The sequence below is a fragment of the Carcharodon carcharias genome, chromosome 11 (genome assembly GCF_017639515.1).
Source record: "Carcharodon carcharias isolate sCarCar2 chromosome 11, sCarCar2.pri, whole genome shotgun sequence".
In the NCBI taxonomy this organism is placed as follows: domain Eukaryota; kingdom Metazoa; phylum Chordata; class Chondrichthyes; order Lamniformes; family Lamnidae; genus Carcharodon; species Carcharodon carcharias.
The window spans coordinates 14,797,994-14,817,644 of NC_054477.1; the positions used below are offsets into that span (position 1 = coordinate 14,797,994).

Consider the following 19,651-nt stretch of genomic DNA (forward strand, 5'->3'; position numbering starts at 1 on the left):
GGTACCTCAAAATGGAGGCAGCAGCCGACAGCTAAGTACAAATTACAATTCAGGATGGCCGAGGACCCATAGGCCATGCTGATTGCAGGGCAAACCCTTCCGGGGGGATCACGGGGACCTCGGGTGCTGCTCTCCAGGACCATGGCCCCACCCCCCCCCTCTTTTGGCTGCGAAGTTCCCCGCTCTGACGCCACCCTCACCCACCCCCCACCACACCCACCCCCCTCCCCACGACCCCAGGCTACCCCAGAAGGCTGTCTCCATGAAGCTGCCGGCCTGCCCATGCAGAAGGCAAAATGCCCGTGGCCCTCATAAAAGGGCCCTTAACTGGGCCCTTAATTATTCATATTGCTCCATGGAGTCAGCCACCCATCTAGCTCACAGATGGCCTCATGCCCACTGCTGGGAAACCTCCCCAACGGTGGGATAGTGAAGGGGAGCCATCCCAATGCCTGCTATTTGACCGGTCACCCATTCCCTCCACCAAATGCCTCCATTCTCGCCGCCCAGGGGCCGGCAAAATTCAGCCCTTATCCTCAAGCGAGCTTTTGCAGACATTTTGGGGAGAGCCAAAGTGAGGAGTTGAGGGCGAGGGCACCGTGGGATGACTATGATGCCTCGAGGTTGTAGCCTCTGTGTTCTGCGTGGAGCTGCACCGTACAATCCAAGAAGGCCCTGGGTGTGATGACCACTGTGCTGAATTGAACTTGCCAACTGTAATGGAGGTAGCTGTTCATGCGCAGTTAATGGAGTCTGCTCCTGGGCTAGAGAAGGGGAAAGAAAACTAGCTAAGATTTTTGGGTTTATAATCTGACGTGGATATTGTTATGGCCAGGTGAGAAGGGATTAACTGGCTCCCCTCTATTCAACCTCCTCGGTTGGTCACAACAAAGGTTTAAGATTCTTTCTCATGAGGGTATGCTTTTGCCGAATCAGAATGTATTTAACCATTTAAGCTGTGAATAATAAAGAGCCAATCAAACAGGGGTTTTCTTGAGTTAAAGAAAGAGCGAACTTATTAACCTCTAAACCCGAGAAAAAAGTGAACAAATACACGAAGCCTCACATACACACAGCTATCAGAAATAAAGAAAGCTTAGAGACGAATAACAAAATGTTAACATAATAAGTGGTTAAGTGTCCTTTGATTGTCCTAGAAGCTTTGATTTTTAAGAGTTGCTGCTGATTTGGATTCACGGGTTACGTGGGTGCAGTCAGGTGTAGAAGATGTTGCAATTATTACAAGATCTCGACTCGCTGGCTGATTTCTAGTAATGTTGTCTTCCGAACCAGTCAATATATTTGTTCCAAAAGAGAGAGAGAGAGGGAGAGAGCGCAGTTTTGCAGCCTGTTTCCTCTGCTGAAAGGTTACTTGACGCTCCCTGTGTCACTTGCAATCTCTCCTCAGTGGCTGCAGCCTGTCCTGTTATATTTCATCCATTGCATATTTCCAAGGGGTTTTGGGTGGTCTGTCTGTGGCAGTTATTGTTTCAAACAAAGGTTTAGGTTTCTTTTTCATGAAGATATGCCTTTTCCAAATCAGAATGCATTAAACTATTTAAGTGATGAATAATAAGGAGCCAATCAAACAAGGTTTTATTGAGTTAAATAAAGAGCAAATTTATTAACCTCTAAACCGAGAAAAAATGAACAAAAATTGCAATGTCCCACAAACACACACACACACACACACACACACTCACCTATACACGCACACCTACACACACCCTCACATACCCACCTACCCTCACACATTGACCTACACACACCCACTTACACACACACACACACACACACCCTCAAACACCCAACTACGCACACCCACCTATACAAACCCACCTACACACACAACACACACAAACACCTACACACACACTCACGCACATACACACCCTCACACATTCACCTACGCGCACCCACTTACACACACACACCCTCACACACCCACCTACACACACCCACCCTAAACACACCCACTTACACACACACACCTACATACACACATACACACACACGCACATGCACATACACACCCTCACACATCCACCCACGTGCACCCACTTACACACACACACACACACACCCACCTACACATGCCCACCCTACACACACCCACTTACACACACACACACCTACATACACACGTACACACACACGCACACACGCACACACATGCACACACAGCCATCAGAAATAAAGGAAGTTAGAAACGAAAGCAGAACATTAAAATAATATGTTTAAATGCCCAGCACTTTGCATTTTAATGTCTCTTCCTTAGACAGTGACTAGTTTTGATGGCTCTGCAGGTTTGTTTGTTTTTCACCTTCACCTTGAAAGGTGGCCTTGCATTTTTAAGTACTTTTCTGTCTCATTTCAAATTGCAAAGTTTCCAGTTTTAAAAGTTTCCTTGAAAGCTGAAAAGTCATATTTTCAAAATCAAAGGGGCACAGCCTTGTGACAAGATAGATGAGTTTTTGATCACGTACCTGCTCCATCACTCAGGCTGTGTACTTTCACCTCCGTAACGTTGTCCGACTCCGTCCCTGCCTCAGCTCGCCTGCTGCTGAAACTCTCACCCATGCCTTTGTTGCTCTAGACTTTGTCATTGCAATGAACTCCTGCTTGGCCTCCCATCTTCACCCAACATAATCTTGTAGACATCCGAAGCTCTATTCCCCTCACACAAAGTCCTGTTCCATCACCCCTGCACTTTCTGACCCACATTGGCTCTTGGTAAAGCCCCACTTCACAGAATCACAGAATCACACAGTGCAGAAGAGCCCCTTCAGCCCATCGAGTCTGCACCGACACGTGAGAAACACGTTTATAAAATGTGGTTTAGCCAATTTTAACACGTTTAAGTTTTAACAATTTTAAATCAGAAATTTAAAAATGAAGTGGGGCTTTGGTTAAACCACATTTAGAGTATTGTGCACAGTTCTGATCTTCACATTATGAAAAGGATCTAGGGGCACTGGAGGAGTTGCAAAAACGATTTACCAAAGCCAAGAGGCTATTACTATTGGGAAAGACTGAACAACAACAACTTACATTTATATAATTATTTAACATTATCAATTATTTTAATTATAATTGATTAGATAGGATTAGGCTCTTTTCTTTGCGAAAAAAGAGTTGACCTGATAGAGGTCTGAAAAATTATAACGAGGTTTAATACCATCTACAAGATAAAGGGAAGATATTTCCACTCGTAGGAAATTACAAAAGCTAGGGACCATAAAGATAAGACAGTTAGTAATAAATCTACCAAGAATGCAGGAGAAATTTCTTTACCCAGAGAGTTGTTGGAACGTTTGGAACTGGCTACCACAGTTGAGACACAGAGCATAGTTTACTTTATTCTTTCACAGGATGTGGGCATCGCTGGCTGGGCCAGAGTTGTTGCCCATCCCTAGTTGCCCTTGAGAAGGTGGTGGCGAACCATCTTCTTGAACCGCTGCAGCCCATGTGGTGTAGGTACACCCACAGTGCTGTTAAAGAGGGAGTTCCAGGATTTTGTCCCAAAGATGTGTTGCAGGGGGAAACCAAATAAACTCATGAGGGAGAACAAGTTAGATGTATCTGCTGCTTGGTTAGATGAATAGAGGGGGGAGGAGTCTCATGTGGACCTGTTTCTGTGTTATAGATTCTGTAGTCATTCAGCGCTATAATACCAGGATGCAAATCAAAAATTAGCCCTCAGTATTACTCATTCGACCCAGTCCGTCTTATTCAGTACTATCATGTGTGTGTCTTAAAAAAGATGCTGTCTTATTGACTGCATAGTATCTTCCTTTTGTTTATCTCTCTGTCAAGGCCTCAATTTGAATTATCATCTTCTTTTTCTTGCTCTTCAGGTTGGCCAGTCCTCCTAAATCGCCTTGGCAGAAAGACCGTGTTGTTCAAGGTGAGCACCTTGTCCTCATTCAGTCCAGTTGGAGGAGGTACCCCTGATCACAAGATGGTAATCGTAGACTCAGATGGATAAAACCAGGGTTTAATGCAATTGATTGGTTCTCCTCGGTTTTAAATGGATCCCTCTGGATCTGAGTCCAGTTGCAATAGGTAAAGTTCGGCACTATCTCCCAGCCTGAAACCAGAACTGCTTTTCTCACTTCTGGAAGGTTGCATGCCAGATTTGGATCATAAACAATGTCCAACTCAAATGGAATACCATGGATCTCTTTTGTTCTTGCCCCTACCTTGAATCTAAACGTCCTGCTCTGGATAACAAGCCTTGCCACGCAGATCGGCCTCCTCACCTGCCAGGAAAACTACCCCATAGTCACCACCAACTACGGGAAGCTCAGAGGGGTCAGAACACCTCTTCCCAATGAGATCCTGGGACCTGTGGACCAATACCTTGGAATACCGTATGCCTCAGCTCCGACTGGCGAGAGGCGCTTCCAGCACCCAGAGTCCCCATCCTCCTGGACCGGCGTTCGGAATGCTACCCATTTCGCCCCAGTCTGCCCTCAAAATATTCATGGGATTTTGCCTGACGTCATGCTACCTGTATGGTTTACCTCCAATTTGGATATCGTGGCCACTTACATTCAAGATCAAAGCGAAGACTGCCTTTACCTGAACGTCTATGTCCCGACTGAGGATGGTAAGTTGCCATGTTTAAAAAAACCCCCAGGAAATTGGGAAGCAAAGAGGTGGGGGGGCGAAAAGAAGCCAATGTTGATTGATTGAGCCGGTTTTCCTTTCCCCAGCAAAGCTGACTGTGTTTGTCTACCTTCGTTAGGTAGGTACTCCTTCAAACCCAGGTGGTCCTTGAGGTTAATTTTCGTGTTAGAAAATCTCTGTCCAGTTCAGATTCCCCAGGAGGTGGTTATATTTAGAGCGTAAGGTTTTTTAGAAAGAGGGGAAAAGATAAACAAATTCAAACAGCCTTTGCACAGAGCTAAACGAATAAACCAATATGGCAGCAATACGCAGTTTTAATGATCAAGTACAATTAGTTATACAGTTAGTTATAGGAAGCACGCGACCCACTTGTATAAGTTGCCTGATTTTATTTATTCTGACTGTGAGCTGCTGTTCTTCACCTTCCACCCCTTATGGGGGTTCCTTTACAGACCCCCAACCTCCTGAGGCATTTACATGATGATGGCATGACTTATTCTCAGCCAATCAATGGCACTGTAACCTCGGTTACCCATATATGGACACTCTTCCATTTAGCTCCCCCCACCCCCACCAACCCGGTTATTTTCAGCACTTCACAGCAATCACAGTTTTTGGCAAGCTGCCTTGGGTCAGATTATAAAGCCAAATCTCTAGAGAGATCATACAGCCCCACCCACTCACCTTAATTTTCACCACAGGATTAATAAAAGCAAAATACTGCAGGTGCTGGCGCTCTGCAATAAAAGCAGATTTAAGCGGGTGTAGCAGCAGCTACTTAACCTTTCGAGTCGAGAGTGACTTCTATTCGGAGCAGCATTCCTCTGCCCTTTCACCAGACTCCTCCATTCTTCCTCCTTTCCCCATCTGATTGGCTGCTGGGGTCACTATCGACCGTGAGCCTCAATGGCCTTCCTTGGTAACTCATGGCACAAATCTGTACGTTTGCCTGGGTTCATTTCATCAGCCCCCTTCATAATGCGACTCTTACTTTAAATGGGTCTGCGGATAGGATGAGATAAAGAGGGGAGACCAGGTGAAGGCTTGTATGGAGCAGAGATATGAGCAGAGATCAATTGGGGATGAGTATCTTGTACCTGTAGCCTCGATTTAACTTCAAGTGGGATACTTTGAAGTCTCTGTGACAAAAAAAAAGCAACAATACTGTAAATATGCTCAAAACATTTTCTCCTTGTGGCGGCCTAGAATGGAATAGAAGTCTTTTTACCCTCCAAGGCTCCTGAGGGAATATCAGCTTTCATTTTATTTTCATTTATAATAAGAACATAAGAAATAGAAGCAGGAGTAGGCCATTCAGCCCCTTGAGCCTGCTCTGCTAGTCAATAAGAGCATGACTGATCATAGTGTGGCTTTATCTCCACTTTCCTGCCTGTGCCCCACCAACCCACACCCCAATGTTAAACATTAGCCAAACTCTGAGGAAGCCAGAAACAAGCTCCTTTTAATCCAAAAACAGTTTTTTTTAAAAAAAACACAAAGATGTCAAGCAAGCTAAAATATCTTTAATAATTACTACCGATCTTCAATGTTTCAGGAATCTAGAATACAAACACGATTAATAACTGCATCTAACCTAATAGGCTCCTGAAAATTAGTACAATGGCCCGATTGAATCCCTGCTAGCTGTTGGGGTTTGGTGGGTTTGGGGGGGGTGCGTGGGGAGATGGAATGGTGCTGAGGCTATTGCAAATTGCTTTCATCATAACTATAATAGTGTTTGGAACAATAGCTGCTGCTTTTTTTATTGAGAGTGTAGCTCTTTTTAATCTGTCTGATGACAATCGAAAGGCTGTTAGTTGATTCTTTTGTATTTACTGCAGATTTTCTTCCAGAAAAACGAAAAAGCACAGCGGCTTCCTTCAGTTTGGTCTGCCCTTATATGCTTGCCTTCCTTTTTGTAACTCTGTGGTCATTACACCATTGTACGTGTTGTGTGGAGCACAGTGGGAGGTCCTGTGGCACAGTGGGTAGTGTCCCTCCCTTCTGAGCCAGCAGCTCTGGGTTCGAGTCCCACCCCTGGATTATGATGGCCGGGGAAGGTGTGTTTGTTAAGCGGCCAAACAGGCTGAGGCTCAACTTGTAAATCCTTCCAACAAAACACATGCCGATGGCAGGCAGTAAGAGCAGGAGAAATTCCTGGTCAGCCAAGTGAGGGAAAGAAAATTGGAGACTCAGTATCCATATCTCTAGACTACGATGTGCATGTTGCCACAGCAACTCAGACACCTCAGTCAGGCCAGTTGGCTGGATCAGACCAGATTGGTGCTAGCACAGGATTTGATCTCCATTTCTGCCAGGGTGGATTCAGGGCCCGCTCTCCATGCTCTACCCATGGTGCAGAATGTGGCATGGTGGGTCAGACCTGCCTCTTACTAGAGCTGGCAACCCTAATTCTGCCAAAGAGCCAGCAGAATGCTACTCTCTCCCCTCATTGATACTCAAGTGACATGACAATTAAATGCCACTGAGGGTCTACTTTCTCCCTGACTAGAGAGTGGCATAGAGCACAGCAATAGGTAAAAGCCTCAAATCATTAGCTGTATCTAGCCTTGGCCTCCTCCTCTTAAACAACTACATACTGTCCCTCGGTGATGTCATCTGGAAACATGACATCAGGCTCCTCGTTCATTCTTTGAGGTGAAGGTGACCATGTCCATCATCTGGGGTGTTTGATAGGGTTCCGGTGGGGATGTCGGTTTCAGCTGAATATATGACAGGATAGCACAGCTGATTGAGAATTGGATGAGTTTCTGGCCGAGGATTTCCTCTCCCTGTGCATGCTTTCTGCCGCTGATATGCGTTTGCCGCGCTGTTTTTCATTTGGTTGCTCCAGGTGCAGGGGTCCTGGGCAAGCTTCTCCCAGGACTCAAAGGTCAATACCAAAAGTCCGAAGGGAAGTGGTCAGAGTGTGCTTTTAGTGCTTCCTCTGACTGCCACGAGAGTGCACCCCAGAGTCAAGCTCTCCATGGAAGATTCACTTTGGTAAGCGAGTGGCTACATGACCGGCCCCAACTCAGTTATGACTGTCTGAGGATGCTTGGCCTCCCAGCTCGGGTGAGCACCTCAGTGTCGGCCATCTTGTCCTGCCATCTGACCTTCAGAAGCTTCTGAAGGCAGCTCAGCTGAAAGTGGTTGCTTCCCTTGGCGGGGAGGTGGTGGTATAGTGGCATTATGACTGGACTGGTGATCCAGGGAGCCAGCGTAATGCTCCGGGGAACCTGGGTTTGAATACCACCACCTCAGATGGCGGAATTTGAATTCAATAAAAAATTTAGAATTAAAAGTTTAATGATGACCACGAACCCATTGTCGATTGTTGTAAAAACCCATCTGGTTCACTAAAGGAAAATCTGCTGTCCATACCTGGCCTGGCCTACATGTGACTCCAGACACAGAGCAATGTGGTTGACTCTTACATGCCCTCTGAACAAGACAATTAGGGTTGGGCAATAAATGCTGGCCTAGCCAGGGATGCCCACATCCCATGAACGAATAATAAAAAAAAACACAGTCCAGGATGTGTAAATCAGAGTGGGCAGGACTGTTAGTCTATAGATGTTGAGCCTGATAGGCAAACTTCCACCTCCTCATTCCCAGATTCATGTTTAAAGTGTTGCACGTGTCTCGTTATCAACATAGACAGCTTGAGAGAGTGTGCTGTTGTGTTAAGAGGATAAGAGGGAGAAATATTGTATGTTCTGTCTGTGGGAAACACTGCTGACAGGTTCTGGCGATGGACTGAAAACTTGGGCTCGAAATAGGGCTTTCCTGGATTAGGCTGGTGCATTACTTCAGTTTTCCTTGTGCTGATTGTAAGGCCGGAGTTGTCACATGCATTGGAGAACAAGTCCATGCGAATTTGTATGCCAGGCTCTGAATTGGCAGCTAGTGTACAGTCATTTGCAAATAGGAAATCGTGAAGTATATCGTTGGAGACCTGAATCGTTGCTTGGTTGAGCAGCAATATCTGATTTCCAAGCCAGGGTCCTCATCGTGAAAGGCATCAGAGACCGTAGCAGAGGAAACCATGGTGAAGAGGGCTTATTCTAGCTCGCAGCCCTGTTTTACTCCATTATTGGTTGGGAATGGGTCACCATTATCCTAGACATGCTCGATGCCATTGCGGAACTGTCGAATCATTGTGATGAATTTCTTAGGGCAGTCAAATTTCTCCATTACCTTCCAAAGGAACCTCATAGTTGACTGTGTCAAAGGCCTTGCTCAGGACAATAAACTTTTTTTTACACATTCATGGGATGTGGGCATCGCTGGCTAGGCCAGCATTTATTGCCCATCCCTAATTGCCCTTGAGAAGGCGGTAGTGAACTGCCTTCTTGAACTGCAGTAGCCCATTTGGTGTAGGTACACTCAGAATGCTGTTCGTTCCAGGATTTTGACCAGTGACAGCGAAGGAATGGCGATATATTTCCAAGTCAAGATGGTGAATGGCTTGGAGGGGAACTTCCAGGTGGTGGTGTTCCCATGTGTCTGCTGCCCTTGTCCTTCTAGATGGTAGTGGTCATGGGTTTGGAAGGTACTGTCAAAGGAGGCTTGGTGAGTTCCTGCAGTGCATCTTGTAGATGGTACACACTGCTGCTACTGTGCATCGGTGGTGGAGGGCGTGAATGTTTGTGGATAGGATGCCAATCAGTGGGCTTTATCCTGGACGGTGTCAAGCTTCTTGAGTGTTGTTGGAGCTGCACTCATCCAGGTTAGATTTTCTCCTGTTGGATTTGGTCACTGCCTGGCACTTATGTGGTGCGAATGTTACTTGCCACTTGTCAGCCCAAGCCTGGATATTGTCCAGGTCTTAATGCATTTGGACATGGACTGCTTCAGTATCTGAGGAGTCATGAATGGTGCTGAACATTGTGCAATCATCAGCGAACATCCCCACTTCTGATCTTATGATGGAAGGAAGGTCATTGATGAAGCAGCTGAAGATGGTTGAGCCTAGAACACTCCCCAGAAGAACTCCTGCAGTGATATCCTGGAACTGAGGTGACTGACCTCCAACAGCTACAACCATCTTCCTTTGTGCTAGATATGATTCTAACCAGCGGAGAGTTTTCTCCCTGATTCCCATTGACTCCAGTCTTGCTAGGGCTCCTTGACACCACATTCAGTCAAATGCTGCCTTGATGTCAAGGGCAGTTTTAGGAGTCCATGTTCTGTTCTTGGCATTTCTTCTGGAGCTGTCCAACTACAAGCACCATATCAGTGGTACCTTGACTATATCTGAAACTACACTGACTCTCTGTCACAGATTCTAGTCAAGATGTTGCACTAAGGAGTTGAGGAGGTTCCACATGTACATTGGTGACACTCAGCTCTACCACACCACCACCTCTCCCCCAAACCCTTCTTCATTATTGCTTTGTTATACCCAACATTTGGGCAAGGATGGTCAGAAATTCCATCTGATTAGATATTGGGAAGAGCAAAAAACTCTTCACAAACTCTGTTGCTCAGCTGCTGACTCCATCCCTCTCGCTGGCCACTCTCTGAGGCTGAAAGAGGCTATGAGGTCCTGTTTGATTCTGAGATGAGCTTCCAAAGCCATCTCCTTTCTTTCAACAATACTGTATATTTCCATCTCTGTAACATCACCTGGCTCCATCCCTGCCTCAGCTCATGTGTTGCTGAAGCCCTCGTCCACGTCCTTGATGTGAACTTCAGCTCATTAAAACTCTGTGGCCCGCATCTTAACTCGCATCAAGCCTCATTTGCACACCACCTCTGTGCTCACTGACTTATATTGGCCCTAGTCTTGCTATGATTTAATTTTAAAAGTCTCACCCTTGCTTTCAAATCCCTCCAATGCCTCATCTCTGTCCAGGACCACAACCCTCTGAGACCTCTGTGCTCGTCTAACTCTGATCTCTTCAGAATTCCCGTTTTTAATTGTTGCACTGTTGACTGCCATGCCATCAGCTGTCAGCTCTAAGCTCTGGAATTCCCAATAGGAACCTCTCTGCTTCTGTACCTTTCTCTCCTTCTTTAAGATGCTCCTTAAAACCTACCTCTTTAATGAAAGCTATCTGTTCCAATATCTCCCTTTGTGGCTAGGAGTCAAATTTTGTTTAGTACTTGTTCCTGTAAAGTAGCTTGGAATATGTTATTATGTTAAAGATACTATATTAATCAAGTTGTCATCATTATTATTATTATATAACTGTGCATAAGCTCAAATGACCAGCTTGCAAGCATTTTTCCATAAATATATTTATAAGGGAATATGCAATTCTTGTTAAGTACTCTGCGGTGCCAAGAGAAATCATTGCTTCAGCATTATTTTTAAAGTAACAGGAAACCCCCTGACAGCTCAAAGTTATTAATGCAACTTAAACTCAAGTAGCGGGTGAACAAGATGTTTGAAATAGTGAGAAATTAAAATGAATTGAACAGTTTTTTTTTATAAGGGATGAACACCAAAGCAGATTAATCCACTCCTGAGTGACATGATTACATGGTTGTCCCACTAACTATGCAGGGTCTTGGAGCCGCTAGCAGCTCTGAGAGATGGTCCAATTTTTGGATGTGATATCTAGGAATTTCTAAGATACAAAACAAGAGGTCAAAATGTCCTGAAAGCCATTAACAAGTGCAAAACAGCATTGGGATTCATTTCTTGAGGAATAGTATTGAAATGCAAGGAAATGATGTTAAACTCGTACAGCACCTTGGTTAGACCACACTTGGAGCACAGTGAACTGCCCCTGATGTGCAAAAAAACCAGAGGCACTGGAGAAATTGCAAAGGTAAAGATTCACAAGGGTAGTACCTAGTTTGACATGTTGCAACTATCAGGAAAGACTTACCAGGCTGGGAATCTTTTCTCAAGAGAAGACAATGGGGGTGCCCCTGTGGAGTTCATTAACATTATGGAGGCATTCAAGAGGCTAAAGATATAGAGGTATTGGCCTGGACTCTCCAGGGATTGAAGATCAATCTCCAGGACTTTGTTGTATGCAACCCTGGATGTGTTGACAGAGCAACCTTTTTTTGAATTAGCTGGGGAGCTTGGGGAGCCTATAACATCTCCATGGCAATGCCTCGGCCAATCAGAGCCAACTTGCCAACCAATCAGCACCCTTTCCTCCTGCCTTACAAATTGTTACGATTATTTGAAATTTGGTACTCTTGCATTTGTCCTGATGAGTGCACAATGAAAAGCTTTCAGCACAATCTGTAAGTAATTTAGAGGATTGAGCGATCCGTAGTAGGCCTGAAAGAAAAAAAGAGATGGTGGCATATTTCATTAGAAAGGGTTCTGTAGGTGGGTGTTCAAACCTAAGGTCCTACTCACAACCTCAGGCAATCTTTCTCTTCTAGTTGCTGACTGACCTGCTGTGTACGTACAGACATTTCTGCACTCCAGTCTTCAGCTTCCTCGTCCTGACTAGGTGTAATGTCACCCATAGCCCTGTGGGTAGCACTCTCATTTCTGAGTCAAAAGGGTTCAGGTCTCACTTCAAAAACCTACGCGCTCCCAATGCAGCATCGAGGAAGATGGCACCTCCAACATTTCAACCCTGCTTCCAGACTGCCAGCTTTGGATTTTTTTCTTTGCTTTTTTCATGGGATGTGGGCATCGCTGGCAAGGCCAGAGTTTGCTGCTCATCCCTAATTGCCCTTCAACTGAGAGTCATGATGGGTCATTTCAGAGGGCAGTTAGGAGTCAACCACTTTGCTGTGGGTCTAGAGTCACCACATCAGCCAGACTGGCTAAGGATGGCAGATTTCCTTCCCTACAAAGCATTAGTGAACCAGATGGGTTTTTACAACAACCACTGGTAACATCATGGTCATCAGATTTATTAATTAAATTTTAATTCTATCAGCTGTTGTGGCGGGATTTGAACCCATATCCATAGAACATTAGCCTGGGCTACTGGATTGTTAGCCCAACAGCAGTGCAACCACACCACTTCAAGCCTTTGGTTTGGGATTTGAACCCATAACCTTTTGACTTGAGGCTGAGACTGCTGCTAGGCTAAGGCCCGCTTGATCAATTCTCCACGGAATATTGATAAAGGAGGCATTAAATCATATTAATGGTTTTAAGGGCTGATGCATTTTCTGCTGGGGTACACATTCTGACAGTGATTCGAGCACTGACGATGAGCCAGAGAATAAGATATTTGAAAAGAGAAGTCGCTTAGCAACTGGTTGGCAAGAAAAAGCTCGTCTGATTTTCTCATTTAAACAAATTTGCGCGTTGGACAATAGCTTGACTTGTCAATGAGTTAAAGTTGGAGAATTCTGGTGATGCACAATCTGAAGGTGAGTAAGTGGGCTGTCACCTTCAGGTACTGAAGGAACCTGCATTTTTTTGTTCTCCTTTGGGATATGGGCATCGCTGGCAAGGCCAGCATTTGTTGTCCATCCTAATTGCCCCTTGAACTGAGCTTCTTACTAGGCCAAAGAATCAGTCACATTGCTGCGGGTCTGGAATTGCATGGAGGCCAGACTGGGTGAGGAAAGCAGGTTTCCTTCTCAAAAAGGCGTTTATGAACCATATTTCTTTCTTACAACAACCAGTGGTAGTTTCATGGTTATTCTTATTGATGCTGACTTTGTACTCTAGCTTTATTATGTGATTCTACCTGCTATGGCTGGATTTGAACCCTTGCCCTCAAAGCATTAGGCTTTGCCTATTATTGGTCTGGTGATACTACCACTATGCCACCATTGCCCTCAAAGCAGTTCTAGCATTTTCTGAAAGGAGACCAAGGGCGACCTAGATCATTGTCTACAATCCTCGATACATTGAAAATGGATGTTGATTAATCATATCAATCAATCTCTATTGATTAGCCAACGGCAGTCCCAGAACAAGGCAGGGAAAAACCCCGGGGTTGGAGAGCTTTGGGAACAATAGGTCTCCTGAAGGCACCTATTCCATAGATTGGCCATAATCATTGAAACATTGGGCAGAACTTTATGGTCCATCCCCAGGGGGTTGGCAGAAAGGGGGTGCTCGTAAAATTCTCCAGATGGCCTTCCCACTACCCTCCCTTGCCCCAACCCCAACCTGTACAAAATGTTATGAGGGGATGGACAAGACCTTGTCCATGTGGCTCCTAAGTGAGCAATTAAGGACCATTTAAGAGCTATTTCCCACCTAGCCTCAATTTTGAGGCTGCCGACATGACTTACGCATCAAAACTTAAACCTTTTTTTCACAAGTTGCGCAGGATGTTTATTTGACAAGATCATACTGTCCTATTAAAATGCACCTTAAACACCAAGTATCCATGAAGCATTTAATTCTTTTTTTTCTAAGTATGATACCGGAGACTCTCTTGACAATGTCCATCTGTTTAAACTTCATTAATTTTCCATTCCTTGTGAAGGTTACAGACTTATCTGTAAATATAACAATAGCATTCTTTCCTAGACACTCGCACATGTTTGTAAACGCAGGACAATTAATTAATCCAAGTCTCTTAACGTACTGACTTCTTTCAAAGAATTAGAGAATTAAAAACAGGCCTTATCTGATAAAACATATGGGGGAGAATATTTCCTATGGCGGGAGGGCTGGGTGGGAGTAGGAGGGGCCAGGCACGGAGCTGATCGCCGCCCGCAATTGCTTGCGCGACGCCATTTTACGTGAATGGCCCAGTTAAGGCCCGCCCAGTGTAACGTGCGGCCGGACATGTGCGGGTGGGGGGGGGGGGAGGAGGGAGAGAACTGCCTCAGGGAGATTGAATAGACGATAAAAAACCTTAATAAATCATGTTTAAATTTATTTGAGCACGTCCCCTCATGTGACAGTGTCGTATGAGTTGGGACATGTTTGCGAAGTTGGGAAAATGTTTTTAATCGTTTTATGAAAGCTTCAGGAAACCTCATCGCACCCGTGGATGAGGTTTCCTGAAAAATGCGAAGGCCGCTTGGTCTTTAAGCCTGCCCGCCAACCTTAAGGTTGGACGAGTAGCATTCTTAAATACTTTAATTACTTTATTAATGGCCCTAATAGGCCATTGACATTTTGGCGCCCACCCAATGAAATATCGAGGTGACGCGTGATGACGTTGGGACACACGTCTGACATCGTCGTGAGTCATTGTACGTGTCGGCGTGCCAGTCCCGCCCCCCACACGCCGACAGGTAGATTCAGCCCATGAAATTGTGATTTCTAGTTTATCTGCATTTCGAAAGGAACCAAGCTCTGACATCCTCCATCGACATCAGTTTGTGTCACTCGCTTTCAGCTCTCAAAACACTTTAGACTATTTAGGCCCGTTCAATTAGCATTTTTTTAAAACGTCTTCATTCAGCCATGTCAGCCAGAGCCAGGGAGAGAAATTATGGAGCCCGACACTTCTCCTGTTTCCAGACACCTTATTCCTCACCCCTTCTTTAACCCTCCCCATCAATCGTGCATGATATATTTTCCCCTTTCATGATACACCAATCGATTCATCAAACAAATACAGAAAGGCCCTAGTAAAATGATAACGCTCATTGATGGCACCTGGTTACAAATATCATCTGATATAAATGCAACATGGGTCATTAACATTAAGAGCAGCAATGATACAATGCAGTGTTACTTTGTGTATGCCCTATAACTGATCCCACCACAACTATTAAATAAACCAGGGAGTACAACTTTTACTTTATCAGCATTGTGTAATATTGTTAACTTGACAAGAAAATATCCCATTAGTTATTTATAACACTATGCAGATGATAGCGTTGATTTTAGTGTCTGCGTCAGCCCTCATTAATATGTTCTGCACATTACACCATATGAACATGGTGACAGTAAATTCATATTTGTGGGAAAGATTAATATTTGCAACCCAGATAGGCTGCACAAGATCTTTTCCATTTTGTAGAAGTAAAAGACTTTCTCCTGCCTGCATGCATGATATTATTCAATATAATTATTTCATACAAGACGTGTAATTGGATTCTATTTTATCAGAAATCTTACAGGGTAAAAAGATCAAAAGCAACAAAGTGGAATGATTGAACAATATAGGTCTTCACTGTCAATGAGAAGCACTGGAGCCCCAAGGTGTCTCTGTGTGATACAATTTTTAAGAGGCCAGAGGATAAAGACTGAATGGTTCACAATTGTATCTGTGTTTTCTTGATCAGCAAGTTTGAAGACTCTGCTGATTGCTGCTTCCCACTACAATATAATTTCAATATCTACTATGCAACAAACCTTATCATGATATTTCAATAGCTCAAAAAACTCATAAAAGCACCAATATAGAGTGGGATAATAGGTAAGTAGACTAAAGGACAGGATTGAAGTCAGTGGAAAAGACTCTTGAGAATCATGTGCAGGATAAAACAGGTTACTGATTCACTATGAGCCCATTACACACTCCTGTCCTTGCAATTTCACCCCACAAAGCCTGCTCACAGTAACCTTCCATTAGCAACAAAATAAACAGAACTCCAGCCATGATTCCACCCTGTGTTTGCAAGATAATTATAGATGACAAAATATTTAGCCCAGCTCATCTCATCCATCCAGAATGCCATTCGTATTTGGAGCAGAAGAAAGCCGTTCGGCCCCTTGAGCCTACTCTGCCATTTGATAACATTGCCCATATTATATTTGGACATCATGAAGTGTGCTATTTAAATGTAGCTTTTGTCTTTCTTTCATTACATCTTCCATGCAGTAGGCAGAGTGTAGCAACATGAAATTGGAGGCCTAATGCTGATCCCCTAAGGCTAATTGCCAAAGAGCAATCAACTGATGTTAGGAACGTGGCTATAAAGAAATCATTACATTTACAAAACAATTCAACTCTGTAGCTAGTACAACCTTACCATTCCCTGGCACCAACCCACAATATTACCGCAAATGGCATCCGTCCATTTTACGCTAAGACACTACCTCCAGGATTTGTCAATCAGACATCTACCAGCAGATCAGAAAAAATGTAGATTGAATTGTTGATCTGAATTTTTCAGAGAAGGGTGATACATGATACAAAAATTCAGTACATCCTTAACTCCAGAACTGGATTGTTTCCCCTTCCCCCAGAAGCTGTTATAAAAATTGTGTTGTACACTGTTAATTTCCCGCAGGTTCCATCTGATGTGGCATCATATCTGTACTAAATAAATGTGCAAGTAGTATTTTTTTTTAAATTCTAATTGTTGTTTGAAGTGTGAGAGAAAGAAGCAAATTAAGCGGAAAAATGTAATTAATAAATAAGAAACTCTAATACCAAAAAAAAGTGTGACAGCAATATCCTGAGAGAAATCATTTCCAGCAGCACCTAAGTCAATTCCTTATGCTTCTATAAAGGCACTTTCTGGTAAAAGCCCTTTATGCTGTTTCTCTGGGACTTCAAATGGATTTTTTTTTTGCTGAAGTTAAAATGGATGATCAAGAATCTTCCCCCTAGATTAGTTTTAGTCCCACAGTGTGACCACCTCCTGCTAGATTGTAAGCTGATGTTGCTGGCTGGGGTGACCCTAGGATGGAGTAGAGATTTGGAAAACTCTTTATTCATTCATTGACAGGGTGTAGGCATCGCTGGCTAGGCCAGCATTTATTGCCCGTCCTTAATTGCCCTTGAGAAGGTGATGGTGAGCTGCCTTCTTGAACCGCTGAAGTCCATATGATGTAGCTGCATCCACAGTGCTGTTAGGAAGGGAGTTCCAGGATTTTGACCCAGCGACAGTGAAGGGACGCCAATATATTTCCAAGTCAGGATGGTGGGTGGCTTGGAGGGGAACTTCCAGGCGGTGGTGTTCCCATGTGCCTGCTGTCTGTGTACTTCTAGGTGGTCGTGGTTGTGGGTTTGGAAGGTGCTGTCTAGGAAGCAGTCTCCTAGTGACAAATAGGGATTTCATTCCCATATTTTGCAAGAGTGACAAAACGGGCGATAGTGAGTCAAAACCTTGTTTAGCATCACTCCCAGCTTTTAGTTTCTGGCATTTACTTTGATGAGGACCAAGGTCCTCAAACTTCTGGTAGAACAACACAGCATGTCATCAGAATTGTGCCTACTTAAGGGCATGTTGAAAATATCGGCTGCTATTTATGTGCTGGTTCGAATTCAGAAGAGAATTTTGTGAAGTGTGCGGTATTTAAATTTGTGGTTCTAAACCTTAAATGTGACACCCCAATCCACCCAAACCCCCGACCCACACCCCTACCCCAGCCCCATTCCCCCCCAACCCCACCCCCCTACTATCCCCACCTCCCTCACATGAATCCAGTTGGTTCCAAAATGATGGCAGGGATTAGACGTATCATCTTTCCAACCAGATTTTCGACCAAGGGCACTCTCATGGCAGCTTCTACAATTAGGAACTGCTATTTCACCCTCAGGCAGCTTTGTGGTTTCCTGGCGGGATTTAAAAAAAAAAATTGGAACCACGAAGCTGCCTGAATGTTGGAAGCAGCAGTGCAGCAACCGCCTATGAAATTGACCTGAAAGTCCAGCTTTAAAAAAAACCAGCATGACAATTCTGATTTTTTTTTTTAAATCTGGTTTTTCACATCTGAAGCCCTGCCTCTGGGCTGCTTAGGCTGGACGGTGAGAAACTCAGTTTATAACACTGAACCCGGGCACTCCCTAGCCTCTGAACCCAAGTGTTTGGCACCGTCTGCACACCCCTCTCCTGGGACCTGGTGTCAACCCCTTATGTTTGTGCCTCTTTAGTAAAACTCTCCAATTTTCAAAGTGTTACAGACCAATGCCTCTGTTTATATGCAATGAAACAAAAACCTCCTGTAAATGTATACAGCCAATAACATTCCGTATTTCATTTAAATTATCGATGCTGTTGTGACCACAGCCTATGTTAATTGTTGCGCAAACCAAATCCCAGGAGGAGACTTGACTTATGGGCAATACCCTTCTTTTTTTTGTATCCTGAAAATGAGGAAAAGATCTACTGATCTCAGCAGTAAGATGTACAGCAACATTTTGGGATTTTAAAAATTAAAAGTACAAATTTTATTAACAAGACTAAAAGAAAATTTAAGCACATATGATCACAGTTGCACAATTAAGGTTAGTCTTACAAACATTCCCCCAAAAAGCCTCTCTACTTGATCAGGCCCACAATTAAACACCTTCTAGGCAACACTCCTGTATAGATGTTTAACTATAAAACCCCAGTAATATTACCCAATGCAAACCACTGTAGCTTTAAAAGAGGCATACCACATGACCTCTCAACTCTCTCCCACTCTTCTGTGGAATCTAAACTTCAGAGTAAAACTGCTTGTTGCAGCCCAAGACCTTTCTGGCTTGATTGGATGGCTGGTTCAAAAAGCACCTCCTCCCAGCCCAGAGCTAACAGCTCCCAACTTAACAGCTCAAACAACTCCAGCTGCTACCCCAACAGTTCAAACAGCAACTCTAAAATATCTTTTTTCCCCCCTTTCATCTCGGGTTCCATTGTTCTCACACCTCTTTGAAACTCAAATCCTTCCATCTACTAAATCTTTTATGTCTCTATTTTGTTTTTGTTTTTGGTTCAATAAAATATACTGTTCCCCATTCAATTTACCTATGGAATGCTTGCAAGATGAAGCATGTCTCTTTGTACCTCTGACTCCCCTTCGATATTCAAACAATTTCTCAACTTATCTAAAAATGCATATGTTAGATCTAACCTATTTACTTGTACCTCAAACCTAACACCTCTTTCCTTTTCATGTTTTAACCTCCTCAGGCAATTAGTCTCCTATTAATTTCTTCCAAGTTTAATTAAAACACACATACAGACACACACACACACACACGCACACATACACAGAGACTTATCCCACAGACTAACACAATATTCCCTAAAAATATTTTAAAAAAACATCCATTTCTCACAATACCCACAACATCCTCTCACCTCCACCTTGGATTGAATAGCTTCTGCAAACCTCAACCACACATTTCAGTTAAAAGTACAATTAAGTCAGTGAAAAATATTACAGCTTCTTACACAAGGTGAAGAATTTCTGCTAGATTGTGCTTTGACTTTTGAAGAACGTTGGCCA

General features: G+C 44.0%; 1 protein-coding gene across 1 annotated transcript in view; it reads left to right on the top strand.

The window, feature by feature from the left end:
- Positions 1 to 15,775, top strand: part of LOC121284061 (neuroligin-4, X-linked-like) — a 29,087-nt gene extending 13,312 nt beyond the window's left edge. Inside the window, exons 2-3 of the mRNA XM_041199064.1 lie at positions 3,858 to 4,612; positions 15,596 to 15,775. Coding sequence (XP_041054998.1) covers positions 4,153 to 4,612; positions 15,596 to 15,639 — 504 coding nt within the window. The 5' untranslated portion in view covers positions 3,858 to 4,152 and the 3' untranslated portion in view covers positions 15,640 to 15,775. The remainder of the gene's footprint in view (positions 1 to 3,857; positions 4,613 to 15,595) is intronic.
- The last annotated feature ends 3,876 nt before the right edge of the window (positions 15,776 to 19,651 follow it).